At 41.3% G+C, this 14,744-nt stretch overlaps 1 protein-coding gene across 1 annotated transcript in view; it reads right to left on the minus strand.

Moving 5' to 3' along the window:
* Positions 1-5,058: 5,058 nt before the first annotated feature.
* The window catches only part of SNX6 (sorting nexin 6), a 74,146-nt gene continuing 64,460 nt past the window's right edge, over positions 5,059-14,744 (minus strand). The window contains exons 11-14 of the mRNA XM_077464704.1: positions 12,578-12,664; positions 12,324-12,483; positions 6,025-6,110; positions 5,059-5,724 (exon numbers count right to left, since the gene is read on the minus strand). Coding sequence (XP_077320830.1) covers positions 5,671-5,724; positions 6,025-6,110; positions 12,324-12,483; positions 12,578-12,664 — 387 coding nt within the window. The 3' untranslated portion in view covers positions 5,059-5,670. The remainder of the gene's footprint in view (positions 5,725-6,024; positions 6,111-12,323; positions 12,484-12,577; positions 12,665-14,744) is intronic.

Raw genomic sequence — 14,744 nt, forward strand, 5'->3', positions numbered from 1 at the left:
AGATAATAATGGTTTTGTGGTAACATGACACAAAAAATAAAAAACGATTCTGGAGATCACTCAAAAGAAAAAAAATAATATTCTGGAGATCACAAAAAAAAAAATTCTCAGAACTCTGAATATCACCAGCAAAGCAGCTTCATTATTATACCATTATAAAGAAGAGAATGTGCTGCATTGAGAGATTTCATAATCTGCCGCATTACGAATGTGATATCTCCATTACGAATGCTAGTTTTACAAGATCGACCACTTCCGGCTCGTCCTTGCTTTCGAGCATGTGTGTTTGTACTTTGGAGTTTTGTCCAACCGACTTGTGTACACACGCTTGGAAAATACGACAACACACATTTGTCCGTGAAAAGTTTGAAAACCTGCTAGCCAACATTTGTTGGCGGAAAGTCCAACAACAATTGTCCGATGGAGCATACACACGGTTGGATTTACCATCAACAGGCTTGCATCAAACATTTCTCGTTGGAAAGTCTGATCGTGTGTACAAGGCATAAGTGTCTAGTTTTCAGCCCTTGGAAATCCCCTCCTGCAACCAAGAACTAGGAGATGCAAGCTGTCTAAGTGTCCTCAAAAGTTAACAAACACCCCTTACATTAAAAAGTGGGGTCACATTATTCATTGTATCCTAGGTGGTTATTTTGCACCCAGAACTTTATTTGGGAGCAATATTGAAAAGTTGCTTACACAATATTGTGAATGATTAACACTGTTCTTCATGCACTATAGATGTTGGAATTAGTTTTACAGTATGTGGAATAAACTACAATTTAATGGTTTGATAGTGGATTCACAAACATCACAGTTTCTATGGTACAGTGTATATATACACACACACATTGTACCATAGAAACTGTGGTTATATATACCTTTACACACACATGAACTTTAATGCCATCCCAGTGTTAGTATCTGCAGGGCTCAATATTGAGTTGGCCTACCTTTTGTTGCAGCCTCTTTCAGAAGCGCATTTGTGAGGTCAGGCACTCATGCTGGACGAGAAGGCCTGGCTCACAGTCTCTTCTCTAATTCATCCCATAGGTGTTCTATTGGGTTTAGGTAAGGATTCTGTGACGGCCAGTCAAGTTCATCCACCCAACTTTCTCGCCCATGTCTTTTTGGACCTTGCTTTGTGCACTGGTCCAAGTCATTTGGTGGAGGGGGGATTATGGAGTGGGGTTGTTTTTCAGGGGTTGGGCTTGGCCCCTTTGTTTCAGTGACTAAGGCGTCAGTTCCCAATTTCATGCTCCCAGCTTTGTAGGAACATTTTGGGGATGGCCCTTTCCTGTTCCAACATGACTGCACACCAGTGCACAAAGCAAGGTCCATAAAGACATGGATGAGCGAGTTTAGGGTGGAGGAACTGAACGGCCTGCCAAAGTCCTAACCTCACAAATGTGCTTCTGGAAAGATGGTCAAACACTCCCATAGACACACTCCTAAACATTGTGAAAAGCCTTCCCAGAAGAGTTGAAGCTGTTATAGTGGCAAAGGGTGGGCCCACTCAATATTGAACCCTACGGCCATGTGCGTGTAAAGGCAGGTGTCCCAAAGTTTTTGACAATATAGTGTGTACATTATATTATATATATATATATATATATATATATATATATATATACACACACACACACACACACACACACACACACACATCAGAGCAAACCACTTTACATGGTTTGATAGATTTTACTGGAAGTGGCTTTTCTTGCTTTTAGTAAGGTAAGAATAACAGACTAAGAGATCCATCTATGCTGTTTAAGCCAGAGACTGTGAAGCAGGAAGGAACAGAGGGGCCAAGAGATAGCTGATCTTGCCTGTTGGGGAAAAAAAGGGATCTGCTCAATATCAGAGTATGGACATCACACAGGCTCTTCTGGGCCAGTTTGGTGCATTAGAATCAGTTTTCCTCTCTTGCTCCATCTTTTTTGGGCAGGCGAGGTAGAATTCACACTGCAGGAAAGCTGTATATTAACCTGAACAAAAACCAGGGAATTATCAAGGCATCCAAGGCTAAGGCTAGCAAACCCTTGACCCTGGCTACAAACAGAGAAAGTCTGCTGAGGAACCTAGAGGCTATAACATCTAGACTTGCCCATTTTTAAATATCAGGTTGTGAAGGGCTGGATGAAGAACCAATTTCCCTTGATCCGGGCAGTGGCAACTGCTTTCCAGGTTTTTACTCCTAGGATGTGGACTGCAGAGATTATTGGACAGTTTCCCATCCATGAGACTATCTGCCTAATTTTTCTTCCTTCAAGGCTGCACAAATCCTGATGCCTTGATGATTGATGTAGGCCAGTGTTTGACTGTACCCCGATTGTGCATCCTCAGGGGAAAAAAAAAAAACTGGACTGGAACACTCCTCAGCCTGAAAGACTGGAGTCTGTTTTTATCACTTTCCAGTGGAAGGGAAGGAAAGACCTCCCTATTGTTAAGGCTGAAAACTTACAAAATAGGGTAGAGTTATAGGGAAGGTGCCCAGGGAGCAAGTCCCATAAAGCTTTGCCTGTGTCCAATCACCTGAGCATATGAGCCTAAACCACAGGGTCTGTGAATACCTTTCCTGTGCCCTGTATATGTACGATTAAGATAGACACTAGTAAAAGCAAGGAAACTTTTGATTAACACTTCCTACGTTTGGGTATAAAAATGCTTACAAAGATGGCTACAGCGCAGGGAATGGATGCTTTTGAAGATGAATTTAGTTTTAGCTTTTCTCCAAGCGGGTTTGGATTAAGGTCTCAGTTATAACATGTTTAAAGTCCATGTTTTGGCCTTATTGGCATACACTTGAGCTTTACCAGTGTGTTGGCTAATTCAACAAGAGGCATAGCAGCTCCTGGAGCAGCCACTGTAAAAGTATTAGCGGATACTGGTATAGTTTGCAAAGCTGCCAGTTGGTCAACTGGATGCAATAGGGCCATCTGGGTTTTTTTTTGCCCAGTGTGTCATCTCCAAAGCCTTGGCTCATATTTTTTAAAAATTTTTGCACAATTTTGGTTTTGGGTTTATTCATAGGCATGTTTTCCTACCCCTTATCTAATTTATGTGGTTACTTCTTATAGTAGGCTGACAACAGGATTGCCTGGAATTTTGAAAATTCATTTATTTTCAATATTTACCATAATTTTCTTTTTCTGGCATTTCCTCGTGTCAGCCATGCAATCCCCCCTTGTACCATCATGAGTGCTAAGATATTAAAATTGGGTTTGGCGAATGGCCTTCGTTATCTGGGCTGCTTATCCTGTAGGGATCAGGGGGTGGAGATGACAGTGTATACATTGCCTTGCAAAAGTATTCACCCCCTTGGCATTTTTCGTGTTTTGTTGCCTCACAACCTGGAATTAACGTGGATTGTTTGAGGATTTGCATCATTTATTTTACAGAACATGCCCACAACTTTGAAGATTTTTTTTTTTTATTATTGTGAAGCAAACAACAAATAAACAAATAGGACAAAATAACAGAAAAAGTCAATGTGCACAACTATTCACCCCCCTAAAAATCAATACTTTGTAGAGACACCTTTTGCGGCTATCACAGTTCCAAGTCACTTTGGATAAAGTCTCTATGAGCTTGCCACATCTTACCACTGGGATTTTTGCCCATTCCTCCTTGCAAAACTGCTCCAGCTCCTTCAAGTTGGATGGTTTGCGCTTGTGAACAGCAATGTTTTAGTCTGACTACAGATTTTCTATTGGATTGAGGTCCAGGCTTTGACTAGGCCATTCCAACACATTTACATGTTTCCCCTTAAACCACTCAAGTGTTGCTTTAGCAGTGTGTTTGGGGTCATTGTCCTGCTGGAAGGTGAACCTCCATCCTAGCCTCAAATCACACACAGAATGGTACAGGTTTTGCTCAAGAATATCCCTGCATTTAGCACCATCCATCGTTCCCTCAACTCTGACCAGTTTCCCAGTCCCGACTGCTGAAAACATCGCCACAGCGTGATGCTACCACCACGTTTCATGCTGATGGTGTTTGGGTAATGTGATGTGTTGGATTTGCACCAGACATAGGGTTTTCTTTGATGGCCAAACAGCTCAATTATAGTCTCATCAGACCAGAGCACCTTCCTCCATACATTTTGGGAGTCTCCCACATGCCTTTTTTGCAAACTCAAAATGTGCCATTTTATATTTTGCTGAAAGTAATGGCTTTCTTCTGGCCACTCTGCCATAAAGCCAAACTCTATGGAGCGTATGGCTTATTGTTGTCTTATGTACAGATACTCCAGTCTCTGCTGTGGAACTCTGCAGCTCCTCCAGGGTTAGCTTAGGTCTCTGTGCTGCCTCTCTGATTAATGCCCTCCTTGCCCGGTCCATGAGTTGGCAGGTTTGCTGTTGTGCCATGTTCTTTCCATTTGGTTATGATAGATTTGATGGTGCTCCTAGGGATCATCGAAGATTTGGATATTTTTTTCTAACCTAACCCTGACTTTTACTTCTCAACAACATTGTCCCTTACTTGTTTGGAGAGTTCCTTGGTCTTCATGGCAGTGTTTGGTTAGTGGTGCATCTTGCTTAGGTGTTGCAGCCTCTGGTGTCTTTCAAAAAGGTGTGTATATGCAATGACAGATCATGTGACACTTAGATTGCACACAGGTGGACACAATTTCACTAATTATGTTACTTGTGAAGGTAATTGGCTGCACCAGAGCTTTTTATGGGCTTCATAACAAAGGGGGGGAATACATATGCACATGCCAATTATTTTTTTATTTCTGAAAAATAGTTTTATGTATATATTGTTCTAATTTTACTTTACCAACTTAGACTAGACTATTGTGTTCTGATCCAACACATATAATTTAGATTAAAAAAAGCAAAACACTGAACTAAAGGCTGTAATGTAACAAAATAGGTAAAAAGCCAAAGGGGGTGAATAATTTTGCAAGGCACTGCAAGTAGTAATATTGATTTTTTTTTACACTTTTTAGTTGTGATAGTTTGAAGGGATATCTTCTTTCTGTGTTTGCTTTTCATTTGCGCAGTTTACAAATTTTTCTTGTAGTTGTTAAATAGAAACACTGGGGCAGTATAAATTAAAAATCATTGGATTCACAGTTTATTTTACAATATTTGAGAAGTCTACAAGTTAAGGCAAACATACTGATGCATTAGCTTTAGGAACTTAAAGTTTAAAAAGATAATTGGAGCAATCTGAAATATCTAAGAAAATGTTTAATAAAAAAAATAGAGTTCGGTAAATCAAGAAAACAGAGGCTTAAAAAATCATTACATGGAACCTGGACAAGGTATACGATGTGAACAACTAACGGCAATGTTAAATCCATTCGAACCACAAATGCCGAACATCATCGAAGATTAACATACACTGGTAAATAAGATTGGCATTGTTATGCAGTACAGTTCATAACAAGTACAGCATTTAACTGCTTTCGAAAAATAAATGGGAGATCTTGTGATGTACTAGAAAGTGTACAATGACTAAATAAAGGTACATGTGGGATCGTCATGTGTGGGCTCCACAGCACAGTGCTGTTACCGAGGTGGAAGCAGCCCAACCACTTCGGTATGGGTTCATCCTTGCCAATCTAGATATGCCCAATGGAGCAGTCCATCGAAAACTGGCAGCTCCTAGAGGTCACAGGAAGGTCTGGTTACTTCAAACATCTGGACGGAGTGTACTTTATGGTTTACCATTTAACACGGCCAAGCAACTTTGCAACAGCTGCAAATTACCCTGCAAAGAGAAGAAAATTCAAACTGTCAGTGATCTTCATATTTCTCAAAAGAGATTTACTGTGCACCTGTCATTTCGTTATACAAACTATTATATATATATATATATATATATATATATATATATATATATATATATATATATATATATATTCATTAATAAGCAAAATTACAGCTTTGTAACCATACATTGTCTCTTAGTTTGATTGTGTACCTATATTGTTACCAAATCTAAAGTGTTTTGGGGGGTTTTTAACAGGTTCAAGAAGTAAAAAGGACAAACTTGTATAGTAACGTGTACCTTGGCATGCTTCAATTCCAGTTCAGCCAGCTCTACTAGATTTTTGCGGAAAGCAGCCACTCTTCTGGTTTTAAAATCCATCAGTTCTGAAACAAAAAATAAAATAAAGAAAAGATAAGCCGATTTTAAAATGTATATTAACCCTACTGATGAACTCCTTGTAATGCACTGTTAAACATACCATTAAAGTGACATTAACATCTATTTTTTCACATAAAGCATAATAAAAATGTACATGTACAGTATCTCACAAAAGTGAGTACACCCCTCACATTTTTCCAAGTAATTTATTATATCTTTTCATGGATCACTAAAGAAATTACACTTTGCTACAATCTAAAGTAGTGAGTGTACAGCTTGTATAACAGTGTAAATGTGCTGTCCCCTCAAAATAACTCAACATACAGCCATGTCATCATAAGGGGGGTGAAGAGGACTCCAGTGGCAACATGTGAAGCTCTGGTGAACTCCATGCCCAAAAGGGCTAAGGCAGTGCTGGAAAATATTGGTGGCCGCACAAAACAATGACACTTTGGACCCAATTTGGACATTTTCACTTAGGGGTATAGTCACTTTTGTTGACAACAGTTTAGACATTGATGGCTGTGTGTTGCGTTATTTTGAGGGGACAGCAAATTTACACACTCTACTTTACATTGTAGCAAAGTATCATTTCTTGAGTGTTGTCACATGAAAAGATATAATAAAATATTTACAAAAATGTGAGGGGTGTACTCACTTTTGTTAGATACAATATTTGTCTTTTTTTTTCTAAAGAACAAAAAACTAAAAATTCCTTCTTTACAAATACTTTTGAAAGTGTCCCCCCAGCCACGCTGACACACTCCATGTTCTTTATGTTCCCTCTGTGCCGTTGGGACCTATGAACGTCCTATAGGAGTCCCTTCTAAATGCACGCTCCTGCTCTGTACTAAAACATTCCAAGCACTGCACACAGAAGCAGTGCAAGAGAGACACAGAACAAAAGCCATGCCTCTCATCATCCTCCACCGAGGCACCCAGAACGCTGGATGTACAGTTCTAGCACAGAGCAGAAACAAGCCTGTAGAGGAGGCTCCTAAAGAACTCCAAAGGTCCCAGTGGCACAGGGGCAATATATAGAACAGGGAGTATGACAGCGTGGCACCAAAAGTTATATTACTGAGTTTAGATATGTCACTTTAAACCAGTGTTTTTTTTGCCATACAAGCGAAAAGATACATAATAAAAATTTAGAAAAATAAAAAACAAGTTTTTTCCTAGTTTCTGTTATAAAATCTTTCTTCATAACTGTTGGCCAAAATGTATTCCGCTACATTTTGATAACGCTTACAAGAGCTACAAAACAAGGCAATTAAAGATGTAAAAAGATATCCAAAACCTTAAATTTGCCAGTAATTACTGTTCAATCGCTTATTAAGAAGTGGAAAACTGGGCGATCTCTAGATACCAAGCCAGAAAGATTGCAGCCACAATGGCCAGAAGAATTGTTAAGGTTACAAAGAAAAACCCACAGGTAACCGCAGGAGGAATGCAGTTGGTTGTTTTTAATGAGCACGAGAAAACAATACTTGATCAAAAATGATCTGCATGGTATTCCTGGAACAACTACTGGTAACCATGTATGGTCGGGAGGCCTTCTCCCCCATGCTGGCGGTGGAGAGGGCTCATAGGATGCCCGCTAAAGCTCCTCTTCGGGGCCCCCCCCCCCCCCTGTACTTTTATCGCAAAACTTTTAAACTACAAAGACAGAGACGCTGCGTTAAGGCTGGCGAGAGAGAGAGGAGTAACATCCCAGTAGGAAACATTAAGGTGCAATATTTCCTGACTTCTTGGCCGAAATACAGAAACGCCAACAGAGCTTTATGGAGGCCAAGCGCAGACTTCGTGACCGTCACCTGATGTATTCCATGCTCTACCCTGCACGTCTGAGAGTGGAACATGATGGTCGAGTGTTGTTTTTTGAGGACCCTTGTGAGCTCATCTCCTGGCTGGAGCGTGGGCCTGCTCATGGCAGGTGCGGCTGACCACACTCTGGGTGAGCCACGTGGCGAAATCCTCTTGCCTCCTGTTTCCGCCATTACTCAGCCTGTCCTAACTACCCCTGACACATTACCACCTTGACCTGTATCACACCTTGGCGACTTCACTTCGGTATATCTCATCGGTTTGGAGAGACAGGTGGAACCCTACACCTCTACTGACCCCACCGCCGCAAATTCTCTTCTCTTAATTCGTTTGGATACTTGGAGTGAACTTCATTTATATCATTGCTCCTCTTATGGGAGCCCTTTTTTTTACTACTCCTACAGCTAAGTTATCCGTCACACGGAGCTGTGGAAGTGTGCTGGTCCCAAGCTGCATGCATAGTGCAGTGAATTTTCATTCCTAAAGAGGCAGAGAGCAGATGTAGTGGCATTGGTAGAGACACATATAGAAAGGGAGGCTTCAGATGGCCCTCCGCTGCCTGTGGGTGGGGTGGGCATATCATTCCACTCATACTACTCACGCCAGAGGTGTTTCACTTTTAATAGCCAAATCGGTACACTTCGAGCTATGTGAAGTAACTACCAACCCACAGGGCAGATATATGTGTTTCTCTATGCCAAACTATATGCTGAACAGTTTCTCCTCCTGGCTTTTTACATACCTCCCCCATTTAGTATGACCGTGATTATGGAGGGACTCGCCCTTATGACCCGCCACCCCACAATACCAGCGATCACCACCCTGCGGCCAGCATTAGATAGATTACAGACTTCACAGGGGACAGACGCGGACACCAGGGAGACAACATTTTCTAAACTGATCTCCACTTTCCACTTAATTGACACTTGGCGCTACAAATTCCCCCTTACAAAGACTTACTACTGCTTTTCACCTTCACACAACTCCATGTCCCGCATTGATTTTATTCTTGTATCCAGAACCCTAACGCCGTGGATATTAGAAACGGCCTTTTGCCCAAGACTGTTATCTGATCACAGCCCATATTGGATCTCATTGAGTATTCCCGTCAGTAAGCCCCCAAAGCCTTGGCGCTTGAACCCATTTGCCAGATGATGAGCTCCTGAACCTATACTTTGCAGAAAATGAACAAACCGCCTCTATTTCAGCGGTTTGGGACTCTTTCAAAATATACGCGAGCATGACCCTCGCCTCCCACATAAATGCAATTAAGACCGCAGATATCTTTGATAGGGCGGTAGCAGAACTAACCTCCACAGAACGGGAATATGTCACTAACCCTACCTCAGAGATAGCAGCCGACTCAAATTGCAACACAGAGTAGCAACCCAACTTCAGTTTACAAAGGCCAGGCAAAAGCTGTTTTTCACAAAGCCATATATTTTTTGAGCATGGGGAATAGGCGGGCAATCTGTTGGCCTATCTGGTCCACAGTGAAGATAGACCACCAGTGGTCAACACCCTGCATGGACCAGGGGGACAACAGATCAGGGATCTGCATAGTGTAACAGCTAGATTTACAGATTTCTTTGCAGATCTGTACAAAACTACAACAGACCCCACTGACCATAGAACGGCCTTCCTTCATAGTATCACCCTTCCCCAACTGACGACTGACCAGATTGACCTTCTTGAGGCTCCCCTCACCACAGACGAAATAGCCGCGGCTATTGCCAGTTTTGCCAGATCCAAATCCCCTGGCTCGGACGGCCTCCGAATTGAGTTTTACTCCCAGTTCAGTAAATTTCTTACTCCAAAGCTACTCATGCTATATAACCACCTTTTCGAGACCTTTTCCTTGCCACAGTCCATGAGAGGGGCAGTAATAGTACTCATTCCCAAACAAGGGAAGGATCCGGGATATCCGGAACCATATTGCCCCATACCCCTACTCCAAGCAGACATTAAAATCCTTGCTAAGGTACTACCAACTGAGATTGAACAAAATTATCCTCTCTCTAATACATGTCGACCAGGCGGGATTTATGCCGGGTCGTAATACATCCTTCAACTTACGCAAGTTGTTTATTAACCTGCAAGCCGCGCATAGGGAGGCAGGATCTCGGGTAGTAGTAACCTTAGACATGGCAAAACTCTTTGACTCCGTGGAATGGGGGTACCTGTGGAAATGTCTCGAGGGGTATGGCTTTGGCCCTAAATTTATTAAATGGGTGCAACTTCTATACCAGTCACCCACAGCCAGGGTGATGACGAACGGATGGCCCTCCAAGCAGTTTGACCTCAGCAGAGGCACAAGGCAGGGCTGCCCTCTTTCGCTGTTGCTGTACACCCTGGCAGCTGAGCTGTTGGCCATATCCATCCGGGATAATCCAGAAATTAAGGGACTATGCTCCGGTAATCTTATTGAGAAAATCAGTATGTACGCGGACCGCACCTTGTTGTACCTGGCCGACTCGGGTCCTTCCTTGCGCTTGGCACTACCCACAATTGAACAATTTGGGACCTTTTCTGGTTTAAAAATGTAATTAATTAATTGGGAGAAATCTCAGATACTACCAATAGACAGTTTCCCACCAACCGAGTCACAAGCCATGTTACCGCTCCAAAGAGTTAGTACCATTAATTACCTTGGGGTGCAGGTGTCCAGAATATCGACCGACTACATACATCTAAATATTGAACCCTTATATCCTATGTGAAAACTAAGCTCAGGATTTGGGCTCACCTGCCACTGGGGGTATGGGGGCGAATAAACTTAATTAAGATGATCCTACTTCCCAAAATTTTATATGTGATTTGGCACTCCCCAACATACCTACCTTTGAAATATTTAAAGACCCTAGAAGCCCTCCTTAAGCAGTTTCTATGGGGTCCTAACAGACACAAACTGGCGTGGCAGGCACTTAAAAACCCTACTGACCTGGGGAGGTATGGCATTGCCAGACATCGCCTCCGCCAAGCTGGAGATTCCCCAATATGATTTAACCCCATTATGGCACAATAGGACCCTACTTGAGTTCTGGTGAATCACGGATGTAGATTGCTGGTCCGTTCATGGAATTTTCTACCTACATCATTTAATTACGCATGGGACCCTAAAAACCTTTCACGCACTCAAAGAAGAATACAATCTTCCTAACCACATGTTCTTCAGATACTTACAAGTCAAACATGCAACCCAAAATCAATTTCTACAATCCCCTCCTCAGCCCACTCCAAATGTAATCATTTTTTAGAATTACAGTGCAGTGTTACCATAGTAACACTGTACTGCTCTAGAAATGGTACTGGGATTGTCATCAAGCATGATGGCTGTATAAGCAATAATTTGACAGTTCTCAGCTGCATCGCTTGCGCCATTGAGAACTACTGTGATAAGCTGTGATTGGCTACAACTATCACGTTACAGGCAGGTGGTGCTTGGCCCCGTACCATGTGATCACTGAACAGAGATCACAGTAGTTCTGAATGGCTGTATGAACGTCAGCCATATATATATATATATATATATATATATTTTTTTTTAAGTAGAATTTTTCAGCCATATTTACTACTACAAAACTACTACTACATATATGTACATATTCGCTGTAATTGGTCACAGTGATCACATGGTAACAGGGCAGAGCACAGCTGCTCGGTACTCTGATCTGCATTGTCCACCAGACACAGGATCGCACCCCTGGGGGCACAGATCTGGGAAGATGTATGGTTATGTCCTTCCATATTCAAGCTCGCCCCACCAGGCCGTTTATATGTAGTGGCCGGGTTCGATCTGTTTGATAGGTGTTCCACAAGTGCACATAAATGAGTTACAAATTCTAAAATATGTGAACTTCAGTGTTTTACTGCCACAATTAAACACAAATACACAAGCCTTCAGGAACAGAGCTGCCCCCTATTTTTCACACTTCAAGAAAAAAAGGACATAAATAATACATAAATAAAATACTCATTAAAAACATTACTAATTACAGACTGTCTAACCCAGTGATTCTCAACCAGGCTTTCTCCAGGAGGTTGCTAGGGGTTCCTTCAGCATTGGGCAATTTCTGCCTCTCAGATAAGTTCCCACCAACACCATTGATCTTTTTAGCTATCTGTAAGGAGGTAATTCTTCCCAATGACCACAAGTGTAAGGACCGTTCTTCCCACTGACCATCACACTAATGTATCACGAGTTGTAGATTTCTAATTTTTAGCAGGGGTTCCCCGAGACCAGAGAACTATTTGAGGGGTTCCTCTGTGTTGGTAAAGGTTGAGAAAGGCTGATCTAACCTATTCTTCTATCCTACTATTTTGTCATTCAATTAGCTTGGTATGCCATATACTGTTAAAAAAATAAAAAAAATCAGGGTAATTCTATGTACCTTGTTTTGCAGATTCAGATATTTTTTCAAACTTCTGACAGCAAAGCTGCTGAGTGGTTTCCGCTGATAACACGTCCTTGTTTTTAGCCCTGGCTTTATCTAGTGCTTTATTAGCATTTTCATAATCTACCAAAGAGCGAGATCTTCTGTAGAGGAGATCCTGCAAACAAAGTTCAGACTTAAAAACAGCCCGTCATTTCAATGTGATGCCACTCACAATGCACAGTTTCTGTGCTAAAGCACCATACAGTTACCTTAGCAGCTTGTGATTCTCTTAAATAATATTTAAGGAGGTCTGAAAGCTTCAGGTCTTCATCAGCCGATACCCTGGCTTCAATTTTCTAAAGGATACAAAATGTGTTTTATTACAAAGATAAAGTACGTTATAAACTACATTTCCAATGCTGGTTTAGACTAGACCTATCTTGATCTCGACATATCCTACTGCAGGATAGGACCGAGCATTCCTTTCTAGATCAGAAAATCTGCAGGTCCTACCAACTACATCGCTTTCCTAAATCCTGAAAAGCGTCAGGTACAGAATACAAAGAAGATGTTTCTCAACATGCTCCATAAATGAACAAGAAGAGAATACTCTTCTACATACTTTCTGGTCCTGCTTCACCTGCAAGGCACGCTAGCAAAAGTTAATGATGCACGAAAGGCTTTTCATTTAAAAACATTTTTCCTTTTTAACGCATTACATGTAAATTGTTAGATTTAGCCCACCAATTGTATTTGTTTTTACTGACAGCATATAAGATAGCAGACGCCCAGGAATCAACTGTTACATTTGCATGAAGCCTTGGTGAAAAATGTTTAACCACTTTCCACCCAGGCCAATTCTGACATTTCTCACCTAAATGTGAAAATCTGTATTTTTTTTTTGTTGATTAGAAAATTACTTCAAGCCCCCAAACAGTAAATATATATATTTTTTATCAGAGACCCTAGAGAAGGAAATGGTGGGTGTTGCAATTTTTTTATGTCTCACGGTATTTGCGCAGCGTTTTTTCAATCGCAATTTTTTTGGAAACAATACACTTTAATGAATTTTCTTGCACACAAACACAATATAATACCTACTTTTTGTTAAAATAGAAAAGACAATGTTAAACAGATTAAATAGATACCAAACGTGTCATGCTTTAAAATTGCATAAACCGCCAAACGACAGTACCAAAAAATCTCCATAGGCGACACTTTAAAAGCCTTTACAGGTTACCATTTTAGGGTTACACAGGAGGTGTGGAGCTCTCCCTCTAACATTTGCAATGATACCTCACAAGTGTGGTGTGATCACCGTTTATAAGCATGCGGGACTTATGTATGGGTTTGTGCTTTTGCATAAGCACAGGGGTAGGAAGCGCTTTCAATTGTTTTATTTTGGTTGAAACTTTTTTTTTTTTGCCACTCTGTCCTTAAATGTATTTAATTTTTTATCAACTTCATTGCTTTCACTAGGGATGAACAACATCCCTTGTGAAAACATGGGCCGTGACAGGTTTACGGAGAGATCTGGGGTCTATTGGACCCCAAATCTCTCTTCTGGCTTCCAATGCAGCCTATCAGACATGGATCAGTCTGATTGGCTGCTTTCCTGGCCACTAATGGCCAGGTAAACAAAGAGTCAACACCAAAAGTGACGAAATCCTTGGCGCTTCCAGTTTTCTGCTGGGTGCTGCCATCTTGGATATGATATCAGAACCTGAGCAGATTTACATTTTATAGTTGTCTCCTTTGCACCTCCCCTTGCAGCTACATAAAAGTTTATGTATGAAGGGAGGCGCAGAGTAGTTGGGCCAGCACAGATAGTAAAAAAGAAACTTCCAGAGGAGGAGAGGGCTATGACATGCAAGAAAGGAGGCGGCTGTGCTAGGGAACTCACTCTTCCTAAATCAGTCACATTTTCTGTCGGGTCAGACTGAGCTTGTTTCATGTCATTGCACCTGTTTGATGTATTATGTGATCACATTTATGGAGATGTCCTATTGATATGCTCGTTACTTCAGAACTGATGTAAATTTTTCTACTTTTTTAAATAAAAAAACGTAAGAGATAGTGTAAAACCTATGTGGTGACTTCTTGTTTTTTATGAATGTCGGAGTTCTTGTTCCAACAAGAGGATTGGTCATTGTGGAGAATTGTGGTGACCGATTCCCAGAGGTTACTCTTTTGACCATCTTCCTAGTATTTCCTTCATTTTGCGTGGTTGAACAGATCTAACTTTCTACATAACTGTCTTGATACACAGAGGCTGCTTTTTTATTTTTTCAGAATTCCTTAGGCATCATGTACACGGGATGTTTTACAACCTCTCCTGAGCATTTTAAACTTGACAGATAGCAACCGTCATTTAAAAACATCAGTTTTGCCACGTTTACATATGGCGTTCAGCCACGTTTGTGTCTGGGAGTGTTT

The sequence above is a fragment of the Lithobates pipiens genome, unplaced genomic scaffold, assembly GCF_037356315.1.
Source record: "Lithobates pipiens isolate NorthernLeopardFrog02 unplaced genomic scaffold, aLitPip1_a1.2 Scaffold_30, whole genome shotgun sequence".
NCBI lineage: Eukaryota > Metazoa > Chordata > Amphibia > Anura > Ranidae > Lithobates > Lithobates pipiens.